This window comes from Salmo salar, chromosome 01, assembly GCF_965601325.2.
Source record: "Salmo salar chromosome 01, fSalSal1, whole genome shotgun sequence".
Classification (NCBI taxonomy): domain Eukaryota; kingdom Metazoa; phylum Chordata; class Actinopteri; order Salmoniformes; family Salmonidae; genus Salmo; species Salmo salar.
The window spans coordinates 5,842,501-5,855,000 of NC_138291.1; the positions used below are offsets into that span (position 1 = coordinate 5,842,501).

Here is a 12,500-nt window from a genome sequence, read left to right on the forward strand (position 1 = left end):
TACTTGGTTGTCATCCTGAACATATTCTTGTATATTTCTGATACTTGGTTGTCATCCTGAACATATTCTTGTATATTTCTGATACTTGGTTGTCATCCTGAACATATTCTTGTATATTTCTGATACTTGGTTTTCATCGTGAACATCGTGTCACCTGTGTTGTGTGACCTGGTGAGGTTTGAGTCTCTACGGTCTCTACACTGTCAGAGCAACAATCCTCTGGACTTGTAGAAGAAGGAGGTGAGGGGATCATGGAGATGGGGCAGAGAGGTGGGAGAGAGGGTGGTGCAGGGATATTAAGGGGAGGAGGACAGAGTAGGGACAGAGTGCTCACATCACTAGCCAGCTTCTCGTAGTCCTCCATCAGCTGCTCATTCTCCTGGTTGACAGCCAACACCTTGCAGATCCTATTGGCCGCTGTCTCCGCCTGGGGGAGGAACAGGAAGGAATACATTCTATCATCACCGTGGGAACTGTTACAGTAGTCAGTGAGTTAGACATGCCATGGCTGCATTGCATAATCAAGGAAAAATAATATCTAGATACCTAACTCTCTCCCTCTAGATACTTAACTGTCTATCTAGATATCTAAACCTAGCTATATCTGTCTAGATATCTGTCTATCTATATCTCTCTAGATATCTGTCAATCTAGATATCTGTCTATCTATATCTCTCTAGATATCTGTCTATCTAGATATCTGTCTATCTATACTCTCTAGATATCTGTCAATCTAGATATCTGTCTATCTATATCTCTCTAGATATCTGTCTATCTAGATATCTAAACCTATCTATATCTGTCTAGATATCTGTCTATCTATATCTCTCTAGATATCTGTCTATCTAGATATCTAAACCTATCTATATCTCTCTAGATATCTAAACCTATCTTTATCTCTCTAGATACCTGTCTATCTAGATATCTAAACCTATCTATATCTGTCTAGATATCTGTCAATCTAGATATCTAAACCTATCTATATCTCTCTAGCTACCTGTCTATCTAGATATCTAACTATCTCTCTGTAGATATCTGTCTATCTAGATATCTAACTATCTCTATCTATCTAGATATCTAACTATCTCTCTGTATATATCTGTCTATCTAGATATCTATAGATACCTGTCTATCTAGATATATATATAGATCTCTATCTATCTAGATATCTAACTATCTCTATGTAGATACCTACCTATCTAGATATCAATTCAATTCAATTCAAGGGGCTTTATTGGCCTTGGAAACATATGTTAACATTGCCAAAGCAAAGTGAGGTAGATAATATACAAAAGTGAAATAAACAAAAATGAACAGTAAACATTACACTCACAGAAGTTCCAAAATAATATCTCTCTTTCTTTCTCTCTCTCTAGATACCTACCTGTCTATCTAGATATCTAACTATCTCTCTCTAGATACCTACCTGTCTATCTAGATATCTAACTATCTCTCTCTAGATACCTACCTGTCTATCTAGATATCTAACTATCTCTCTCTAGATACCTACCTGTCTATCTAGATATCTAACTATCTCTCTCTAGATACCTACCTGTCTATCTAGATATCTAACTATCTCTCACTAGATACCTACCTGTCTATCTAGATATCTAACTATCATCTATCTAGCTATCATCTATCTAGATCTCGCTCTCTCTCTCTATCGTTCTACCTATATGTCTGTATCTCTTTATCGGAGTTAGTACAATAGATGAGTGGGCTAGCGAGGTACACATAGCTATCCTAGATATACTGAGTATTACAATAGAAATAGAATTTCTAGAATGGACGAAGCCACTTCAACCCATGGTAAAAATCTGTTGTAGTAAATATAATTCTAGCAGGGTGGACCCCAGAGAGATACTGTACCCAGGGGTTAGGGGTCAGGGGTTAGGCCCAGCCAAGGTCACAGATGTGTGTATGTGTGTCCTAGGGCAGGGGTTCCTAAATGTTTTCACTCGGGGCCCCCCCCTTCCAGCATTGGCGAACATCCGGCACCCCGCCAGGTCTATTTCTATAGAATCAAGCACTGTTCACGACACAAACTGTTCACACACCTCTTGTTGGTGGAGAGAACATTTTGAAGTTTTAAAGGTAATCTTCTTGCAATGAAATACATTTTATACACCTGTCTAAGCCTCCAGTATTTATGCTGCAGCAGTTTATGTGTCGGGGGGCTAGGGTCAGTCTGTTATATCTGGAGTATTTCTCCTTTCTTATCCGGTGTCCTGTGTGAATTTAAGAAGCGTCTCTCACTCACACGGCTCTCCGTCACGTGATCGGGTCTTTCTCACAGGCTACAAGTGAAGATAGACACATCGGGGATGCAACTGCGCGCGTCCTTATCCAATTCCGAGCTGCATTTTGAAGATATTGGAAAAGCTGTCCACATTTATTTTTCGTCTGCCATCAAGATGTGTAGGCCTAACGAACAGCAAAAGCCTATGCCAATCTACTATCCCCCATAGTACAAAAGTTGACCTATTCTATTCTGTGTGAGAAATAAATAGTCTGGGACAGTTGTGGGATGCGATAGATCCCAAATTAATACAACCACTCGCATTAAAAAAAACAACATTTTTATACAATGTGGCTGACGCAACAGATCAGATTTAGCTTAAAATGTAGGCTATACTCCTGTTGTAAAGATAAGCAATGTGCTTAATATTAGGAAAGTTGAGAAATAAATATAGAAAGCCTAGCCTACAGAAAGCTGATGGGATCCTCCTCTTTTTAATAGAGGCCATCACTCTGGTTTCTCCCACAATTGCAGAGCCGATAGAAATGTTGAGCAACATGAGCTCATCGGCTCTCATGAAGTGTTTGATTAAATTATTAGATTACATTTGTATTGATGTCAGAGTGATTAGAGGGACAATAGAGTGCTGAGTACCAGGCAGTTAGCAAGTTTGGTAGGCTACTAATGACCATCAGCAGCATCAGAGCTTGGAGAAGCCGAGTTACCGTGACTAAACAGTCATGTGGAATTTGACTGCCTTCATGACTGGTAACCGCCGGTGTGGCGGTAATATGGTCACCAAAACAGCCCTAAGCCGGACTGAGTTATTTAAAAAAGATATATATTTTTAAACCTGCCAACCCATCGCGCCCCACAGTTTGGGAACCACTGTCCTAGGGCAACTTCCTCCCTGCACCACTGTCTAAGGACAACTTCCTCCCTGCACCACCGTCCTAAAACAACTTCCACCCTGCACCAGTGTCCTAGGGCAACTTCCACCCTGCACCACTGTCCTAGGGCAACTGCCTCCCTGCACCACCGTCCTAGGGCAACTTCCTCCCTGCACCACTGTTCTACGGCAACTTCCTCCCTGCACCACTGTCCTAGGACAACTTCCTCCCTGCACTACTGTCCTAGGGCAACTTCCTCCCTGCACCACTGTCTAAGGACAACTTCCTCCCTGCACCACTGTCCTAGGGCAACTTCCTCCCTGCACCACTGTCCTAGGGCAACTTCCTCCCTTCACCAATGTCCTAGGGCAACTTCCTCCCTGCACCACCGTCCTAGGGCAACTTCCTCCCTTCACCACTGTCCTAGGGCAACTTCCTCCCTGCACCACTGTCCTAGGGCAACTTCCTCCCTTCACCAGTGTCCTAGGGCAACTTCCTCCCTGTACCACCGTCCTAGGACAACTTCCTCCCTTCACTACTGTCCTAGGACAACTTCCTCCCTACACCACTGTCCTAGGACAACTTCCTCCCTGGACCACCGTCCTAGGGCAACTTCCTCCCTGCCCCACCGTCCTAGGACAACTTCCTCCCTGCATCACCGTCCTAGGACAACTTCCTCCCTTCACCACTGTCCTAAAACAACTTCCTCCCTTCACCACTGTCCTAGGGCAACTTCCTCCCTGCCCCACCGTCCTAGGACAACTTCCTCCCTGCATCACCGTCCTAGGACAACTTCCTCCCTTCACCACTGTCCTAAAACAACTTCCTCCCTTCACCACTGTCCTAGGGCAACTTCCTCCCTGCACCACCGTCCTAGGACAACTTCCTCCCTGCACCACTGTCCTAGGACAACTTCCTCCCTGCACCACCGTCCTAGGACAACTTCCTCCCTGCACCACTGTCTAAGGACAACTTCCTCCCTACACCACTGTCCTAAAACAACTTCCACCCTGCACCAGTGTCCTAGGGCAACTTCCACCCTGCACCACTGTCCTAGGGCAACTGCCTCCCTGCACCACCGTCCTAGGGCAACTTCCTCCCTGCACCACTGTTCTAGGGCAACTTCCTCCCTGCACCACTGTCCTAGGACAACTTCCTCCCTGCACTACTGTCCTAGGGCAACTTCCTCCCTGCACCACTGTCTAAGGACAACTTCCTCCCTGCACCACTGTCCTAGGGCAACTTCCTCCCTGCACCACTGTCCTAGGGCAACTTCCTCCCTTCACCAGTGTCCTAGGGCAACTTCCTCCCTGCACCACCGTCCTAGGACAACTTCCTCCCTTCACTACTGTCCTAGGACAACTTCCTCCCTACACCACTGTCCTAGGACAACTTCCTCCCTGGACCACCGTCCTAGGGCAACTTCCTCCCTGCCCCACCGTCCTAGGACAACTTCCTCCCTGCATCACCGTCCTAGGACAACTTCCTCCCTTCACCACTGTCCTAAAACAACTTCCACCCTGCACCACTGTCCTAGGGCAACTTCCTCCCTGCCCCACCGTCCTAGGACAACTTCCTCCCTGCATCACCGTCCTAGGACAACTTCCTCCCTTCACCACTGTCCTAAAACAACTTCCTCCCTTCACCACTGTCCTAGGGCAACTTCCTCCCTGCACCACCGTCCTAGGACAACTTCCTCCCTGCACCACTGTCCTAGGACAACTTCCTCCCTGCACCACCGTCCTAGGACAACTTCCTCCCTGCACCACTGTCTAAGGACAACTTCCTCCCTACACCACTGTCCTAAAACAACTTCCACCCTGCACCAGTGTCCTAGGGCAACTTCCACCCTGCACCACTGTCCTAGGGCAACTGCCTCCCTGCACCACCGTCCTAGGGCAACTTCCTCCCTGCACCACTGTTCTAGGGCAACTTCCTCCCTGCACCACTGTCCTAGGACAACTTCCTCCCTGCACTACTGTCCTAGGGCAACTTCCTCCCTGCACCACTGTCCTAGGGCAACTTCCTCCCTTCACCAGTGTCCTAGGACAACTTCCCCCCAATCAACCTATAGGACTAAAATAATGCCTCTAATCTACCTATAGGAATAAAATAATGCCTCTAAGAGAAGAAAGAAAACAGGGGGATGAATGTGGCCATAGAAAGCAAGGTCCTACCCGGCATCTCCCTCCCCTACCATTAGTCACACAGTGACATCCTTTACAGAGACAGAGAGAGAGAAAGAGAGACAGAAAGAGAGGGAGAGAGAGAGACGAGGAAAGAGAGAGAGGGAATGACAAAGAGGGGGGAGAGAGAGAGAGAGAGAGAGAGACAGAGAGAGAGAGTTGGAGAGAGAGAGAGAGACAGAGAAATGGGGAGAGGGGGAGAAAGAGAGAGAGAGTGACAGAGAGAGAGAGAGAGAGAGAGAGAGTTGGAGAGAGAGAGAGAGACAGAGAAATGGGGAGAGGGGGAGAAAGAGAGAGAGAGTGACAGAGAGAGAGAGAGAGAGAGAGAGAGAGAGAGAAGGGAAAGAGAGAGAAGGGGAGAGGGAGTGAGAGAGCGACACAAAGAGAGGGAGTGTGTGAGAGAGAGAGAGACAGAGCGCGAACAGAGAGAGTGCGAGAGACAGAGAGTGAGAGAGAGCGAGAGAGTGAGAAGGGAAAGAGAGAGAAGGGGAGAGGGAGTGAGAGAGCGACACAAAGAGAGGGAGTGTGTGAGAGAGAGAGAGACAGAGCGCGAACAGAGAGAGAGAGAGAGAAAGCTCCGGCCTCCTTTGTTAGGATCATGGGGGGAAACTTGGCTTGGCTGGGTGGAAGATATGCTCTAAGGCATGTGTGTGTGTGTGTGTGTGTGTGTGTTCAGTGTGTGTTCAGTGTGCGTGCGTGAGCATATGTGTGTGTGTGTCTCGTGACATATGCGTGTGTGTGAGCGCGTGGGTGCGTTTGTCCGAGATCCAGGGAGAGAGGGAGCAGCGAAGGAGCTGCCTTAAAAGGCCAGCCAGGTAGGCAGGATGTTCAGCTCAGCTAGCTAGCTCCTCTCCCGCCCCAAGAGCAGAGGCAACATAGCCTGGTCCCAGATCTGTTTATGCAGCCTGCCAACTCCTGTGGTCACAATAACTCACGATGACCATAGTGCAGGGATCATCAACTAGATTCAGCCAGGGGATAATTTATTTTCTCGAGGGGATGATCGGGGGGGGGGGGGCGTGTTATGTGTTATATAGTGTTATATATAGTTATATAGAGTTATATATAGTTATATAGTGTTATATAGTGTTATATATAGTTATATAGAGTTATATATAGTTATATAGTGTTATATAGAGTTATATATAGTTATATAGTGTTATATATAGTTATATAGAGTTATATAGAGTTATATATAGTTATATAGAGTTATATAGAGTTATATAGAGTTATATAGAGTTATATTGTGTTATATAGTGTTATATATAGTTATATAGTAATATATATATAGAGTTATATAGTGCTATATAGAGTTATTGAGTTATATATAGTTATATAGAGTTTTATAGTGTTATATAGTGTTATATAGAGTTATATAGTGTTATATAGAGTTATATAGTGTTATATAGTGTTATATTGAGTCATCTGATGTAAGATGACTTTCAAATCACCACATGCTGCTTATAGTGTTCTGAGTCCCTAAGGGCAACATATCCCCTATATATATATATAGTGCACTACTTTTGACCAGGGTCTATTTGGCTCTGGTCAAGTGCACTAAGTAGGGAATAGGGTGCCATTTAGAACGTAACCCCTGTATACCCTTCTAATCTTCTTTATCTACATGCCATAATAAAGGAAGACAGAGATAATAAAGGAAGACAGTGATGATAAAGGAAGACAGTGATAATAAAGGAAGACAGAGATAATAAAGGAAGGCAGAGATAATAAAGGAAGACAGTGATGATAAAGGAAGACAGTGATAATAAAGGAAGACAGAGATAATAAAGGAAGACAGTGATGATAAAGGAAGACAGTGATGATAAAGGAAGACAGTGATGATAAAGGAAGACAGAGATAATAAAGGAAGACAGTGATAATAAAGGAAGACAGTGATGATAAAGGAAGACAGTGATAATAAAGGAAGACAGTGATAATAAAGGAAGACAGTGATGATAAAGGAAGACAGAGATAATAAAGGAAGACAGTGATGATAAAGGAAGACAGAGATAATAAAGGAAGACAGTGATAATAAAGGAAGACAGAGATAATAAAGGAAGACAGTGATGATAAAGGAAGACAGTGATAATAAAGGAAGACAGTGATGATAAAGGAAGACAGTGATGATAAAGGAAGACAGAGATAATAAAGGAAGACAGAGATAATAAAGGAAGACAGCGACTGCATCCTCTCTTCCAAGTATAAACAGATCATCGTTTTTCTGTCTTTTAAACACAGCTGGTCTCTCTGCCTGCCTGCCTCACTGCTGCAATGTGTGTGTGTGTGTGTGTGTGTGTGTGTGTGTGTGTGTGTGTGTGTGTGTGTGTGTGTGTGTGTGTGTGTGTGTGTGTGTGCGTGCGTGCGTGCGTGCGTGCGTGCGTGCGTGCGTGCGTGCGTGCGTGCGTGCGTGCGTGCGTGCGTGCGTGTGTGTGCGTTGAAATGTGCTCTTTTGTTCTAGTCCGCTCGTCTCCTCTCCAGTGAAACGACCTTATATAAATGCAGCCCTCCTCTGCACTCCCTCTCAGTTGTCAGAGAAGAAGAAATGGAACACAACACTGAACTGAACGTTGTTTTCTAGATGTACCACACACCAGGAAGTATTCGTCATACCCTGAGACAATCATCTAACATTGTGGAGACTAAAGGGTATCACATGTACACAAAATCTGGGTTGAGAACCAACGAAAAACACCACCCACTCCAATCACATTTCGGCATAAAGATGAGAATATTATTCCATAGTTTCTACAAGTGTCTGGAACTCTATTGGAGGGATACAGCATTATTCTTAGATGAGAAATTCCATAATTTGGTGTTCTGTTAGTCTCAGGCGCCGCTCCAGAATCTCCCATAAGTGTTCAATAGGTTTGAGATCTGGTGATTGAGAGACGGCCATGGCATATGGTTTACATCGTTTTCATGCTCATCAAACCATTCAGGGACCACTCGCGTCCTGTGGATAGGGGGCATTTTCATCCTATGTGGGCATAGCCATGGTAGCAAAAATAATAGCCTGCCGAGCATTTTGTATACCCCTAACCATGATGGGATGTTAATTGCTTCATTCACTCAGGAACCACACTTGTGTGGAAGCACCTGCTTTCCGTTTATATTGTAGCCCTCATTTACTGTTTCCATTATTTTGGCAATTACCTGTATATACAGCTCATTTGGAAAGTATTCAGACCCCTTCATTTTTTCCACATTTTGTTATGTTAGTCTTATTCTAAAATGTATTAAATTGTTTTTTTCCCCTAATCAATCTACACACCCCATAATTACAAAGCAAAAACAGTTTTTTTAACATTTTTGCAAATGTAATAAAAAAATATATTTTTAAATAGCACATTAACCTAAGTATTCAGACCCTTTACTCAGTACTTTGTTGAATCACCGTTGGCAGCGATTACAGCCTCGAGTCTTCTTGGGTATGACGCCACAAGCTTGGCACACCTGTATTTGGGGAGTTTCTCCCATTCTTCTCTGCAGATCCTCTCAAGCTCTGTCAGGTTGGATGAGGAGCGTTGCCGCCACCAGTCTGTAATGTTGACACCGGGCAGGATGAGGCCATGGACTCTGGATGCTTTCGCCAAATCCTGACTCAGCCGTCAGTATGACGCACCAGGAACCGTGATTTGTCGGACTAGGTGATGTTTTTCCACTCCTCAGTTGTCCAGTGTTGTTGATTACGTTTCCACTGGAGCCTCTTCTTCTTCTTGTTTTTAGCTGATAGGAACCCGGGGGTGGTCGTCTGCTGCAATAGCCAATCCGTGACCAGGACCGACTAGTTGTGTGTTCTGAGATGCCGTTCTGCACACCGCTGTTGTACTGCGCCGTTATTTGCCTGTTTGTGGCTCCGCCTGTTAGCTTGCACGATTCTTGCCATTCTCCTTCGACCTCTCATCAACGAGCTGTTTCCACCCACAGGACTGCCGCTGACTGGATGTTTTGAAAACATTTTCCACCGTTCTCTGTAAACCTTAGACAATGTCGTGTGTGAAAAGCCCAGGAGGCCGTTTCTGAGATCCTGGCACCGACGATCATACCACGCTCAAAGTTGCTTAGGTCACTCGTTTTTTCCCATTAGAATGTTCAACGAACAGTAGCTGAATGCCTCGATGCCTGTCTGCCTGCTTTATATAGCAATACACAGCCACGTTTAACAGGTGGTGTACCTAATAAACTGGCCCCTGTCTGTAAGAGCGAACCATTTACCAGGTGGTGTACCTAATAAACTGCCAAATGTAGGAGTGAACCATTTACCAGGTGGTGTATCTAATAAACTGCCCACTGTAGGAGTGAACCATTTAACAGGTGGTGTACCTAATAAACTGCCTACTGTAGGAGTGAACCATTTACCAGGTGGTGTATCTAATAAACTGCCCACTGTAGGAGTGAACCATTTAACAGGTGGTGTACCTAATAAACTGCCTACTGTAGGAGCTAACCATTTAACAGGTGGTGTACCTAATAAACTGCCCACTGTAGGAGTGAACCATTCAACAGGTGGTGTACCTAATAAACTGCCCACTGTCTGTAAGAGCGAACCATTTAACAGGTGGTGTACCTAATAAACTGGCCACCTGAGTGCATTTGGATGTGTTTGTGTCACCAATAACAACTAGTGTAGGATCAACCAGAGGACATCACATAGTAAAAACTATGTCCATGTAGAGAGCCAATGAAAACAGTCAACGGTGACCATCACCAGTAAACATCGGTGGTAGTTGAGGTGAGGGGAGTTTATCTCCCCTCTTGTTACGTAAAGCGATTTGAGTGCCCGGTATCGTAGCAACAGCTCACGCATGTGGAGGTATAGAGAAGGGTTAGATCGGACGGACGGACGGACGGACGGACGGACGGACGGACGGACGGACGGACGGACGGACGGACGGAGGACGGCGGACGGACGGACGGACGTGACGGACGGACTGGACGGACGGACGGACGGACGGACGGACGGACGGACGGACGGACGGACGGACGGACGGACGGACGGACGGACGGACGGACGGACGGACGGACGGACGGACGGACGGACGGACGGACGGACGGACGGACAGACAGACAGACAGACAGACAGACAGACAGACAGACAGACAGACAGACAGACAGACAGACAGACAGACAGACAGACAGACAGACAGACAGACAGACAGACAGACAGACAGACAGACAGACAGACAGACAGACAGACAGACAGACAGACAGACAGACAGACAGACAGACAGACAGACAGACAGACAGACAGACAGACAGACAGACAGACAGACAGACAGACAGACAGACAGACAGACAGACAGACAGACAGACAGACAGACAGGAACCCAACCAGGGGAGTGGTGGAGTGAGGTGAGGAGGAGGGGGAGCGTTGCATCCTGGAATACCTTTTGAGCACCAGAGAAGGCGTGGTAGAAGCTAGATACGTAGGTCATGATGGCCTTCTCATCCGGGCGGGCCGTGCCCACGATGTCTGGAGAAAGAGAGGAGAGGAGGAGGATGGGGGGATGGAGGAGGGGGTTGGGGAGGGGAGGAAGAGGATGGGGAGGGTGTTGGGGAGGGAGGAGGAGGTTGGGGAGGGGAGGAGGGGGTTGGGGATGGAGGAGGGGATTGGGAGGGGAGGAGGAGGTTGGGGAGGGGAGGAAGAGGATGGGGAGGGTGTTGGGGAGGGAGGAGGAGGTTGGGGAGGGGAGGATGGGGTGGGGAGGGGAGGAGGAGGTTGGGGAGGGGAGGAGGAGGGGGGAGGAGGGGGGGTTGGGGAGGAGGAGGGGTTGGGGAGGGGAGGAGGGTTGGGGAGGGGTTGGGGAGGGAGGAGGAGGTTGGGGAGGGGGGAGGGTGGGGAGGGGAGGAGGAGGTTGGGGAGGGGAGGAGGAGGTTGGGGAGGGAGGAGGGGTGGGGAGGGGAGGAAGAGGATGGGGAGGGTGTTGGGGAGGAGGAGGAGGTTGGGGAGGGGAGGAGGGGGTTGGGGATGGAGGAGGGGATTGGGGAGGGGAGGGAGGGGGGAGTGTTGGGGAGGGGAGGATGGGGAGGGTGTTGGGGAGGGAGGAGGGGGTTGGGGAGGGGAGGAGGGGATTGGGAGGGGAGGAAGAGGATGGGGAGGGTGTTGGGGAGGGGAGGATGGGGAGGGTGTTGGGGAGGGAGGAGGAGGTTGGGGAGGGGAGGAGGGGGTTGGGGATGGAGGAGGGGAGCAGGCAGGAGAGAGGGAGGGAGGGGTACGGTAATGGACATTTTAAACACAAGAGATAAATGACATGGAGTAGAGAGTGGGGGTGTCTCAGTAAACACACCCCATTCACTACAAACAGTCAGCTACTTCTGGTCAGGTGAAAACACAACAGACAAATTAGGACCCACAACAGACAAATTAGGACCATAGAGTTGAATAGAGGCCACATTTTTGCTTTAATCCCAGCAAACATGTCCACATTGTGCCAATGTACCTATGCTCATCGGCTCCACATTGGCCCTAATACAGGTGGCCCTGAGGGCAGCCCTCAGTTTGACTGAAATAAGCCCTTTTTGGATCAGCTGAAAGTTACATTGTATCAGAAAGAACGTAAAGTTTCTCACATGTATTTTTAGGATTCAGATGTTTCCGCTTATCATTTCCGACATTTTGTCTGCCTCACAATCATCACAATCATAACAGAGACGGTACTGCTGTCATCCACTTTTACCACGTCACCTAATCTTTCCCAGACATTATTTTTCTGGCCCTCCCTTCTCTTCATTTTCACCTCTCCATTTTGCGGCTTTTCTCTTACTGTCCTTTTTGTCTCTGCGGATCGACATTAACTTTTTCTGTCCCGTTCCAAAAAAAAAGCATTTGGCGATTGGTGTGTATGTCTATTTGGCGTGTGTAAAGTTAGGGCCCTAAAGCTTAATTAGGTTTACGCACTAATGCCAGATGTGGGATTGCTGTGGGCTAAGATGTGCTGGGCTAGCTGGTGTTTGGCTGGTTTGGGCTTTTTGTGGGTTAGACCAAATACCGAAATGAGGCCAATGGCGTCATGCTTGCTGGGATTGTTTCTATGATCTGGGACGAAAAAAATCAATCCCACCTGAACAGGCTGAAATTCCAGCAAATTCCAGCTCTTACATAAAAAGGGCATTATCCATCATTCTCTGAATTCTAGAGTTATTCTGACCTCATAGTGTGGAAATATCATTAAAACGGCATGAAAA

General features: G+C 47.0%; 1 protein-coding gene across 3 annotated transcripts in view; it reads right to left on the minus strand.

The window, feature by feature from the left end:
- actn1 (actinin, alpha 1) overlaps positions 1-12,500 on the minus strand; it is a 161,969-nt gene that overhangs the window by 54,486 nt on the left and 94,983 nt on the right. For all 3 annotated transcript variants that reach the window (XM_014192851.3, XM_014192931.3, XM_014192775.3), the window contains exons 8-9: positions 10,703-10,788; positions 335-427 (exon numbers count right to left, since the gene is read on the minus strand). In XM_014192851.3, the coding sequence (XP_014048326.1) occupies positions 335-427; positions 10,703-10,788 (179 nt within the window). The remainder of the gene's footprint in view (positions 1-334; positions 428-10,702; positions 10,789-12,500) is intronic.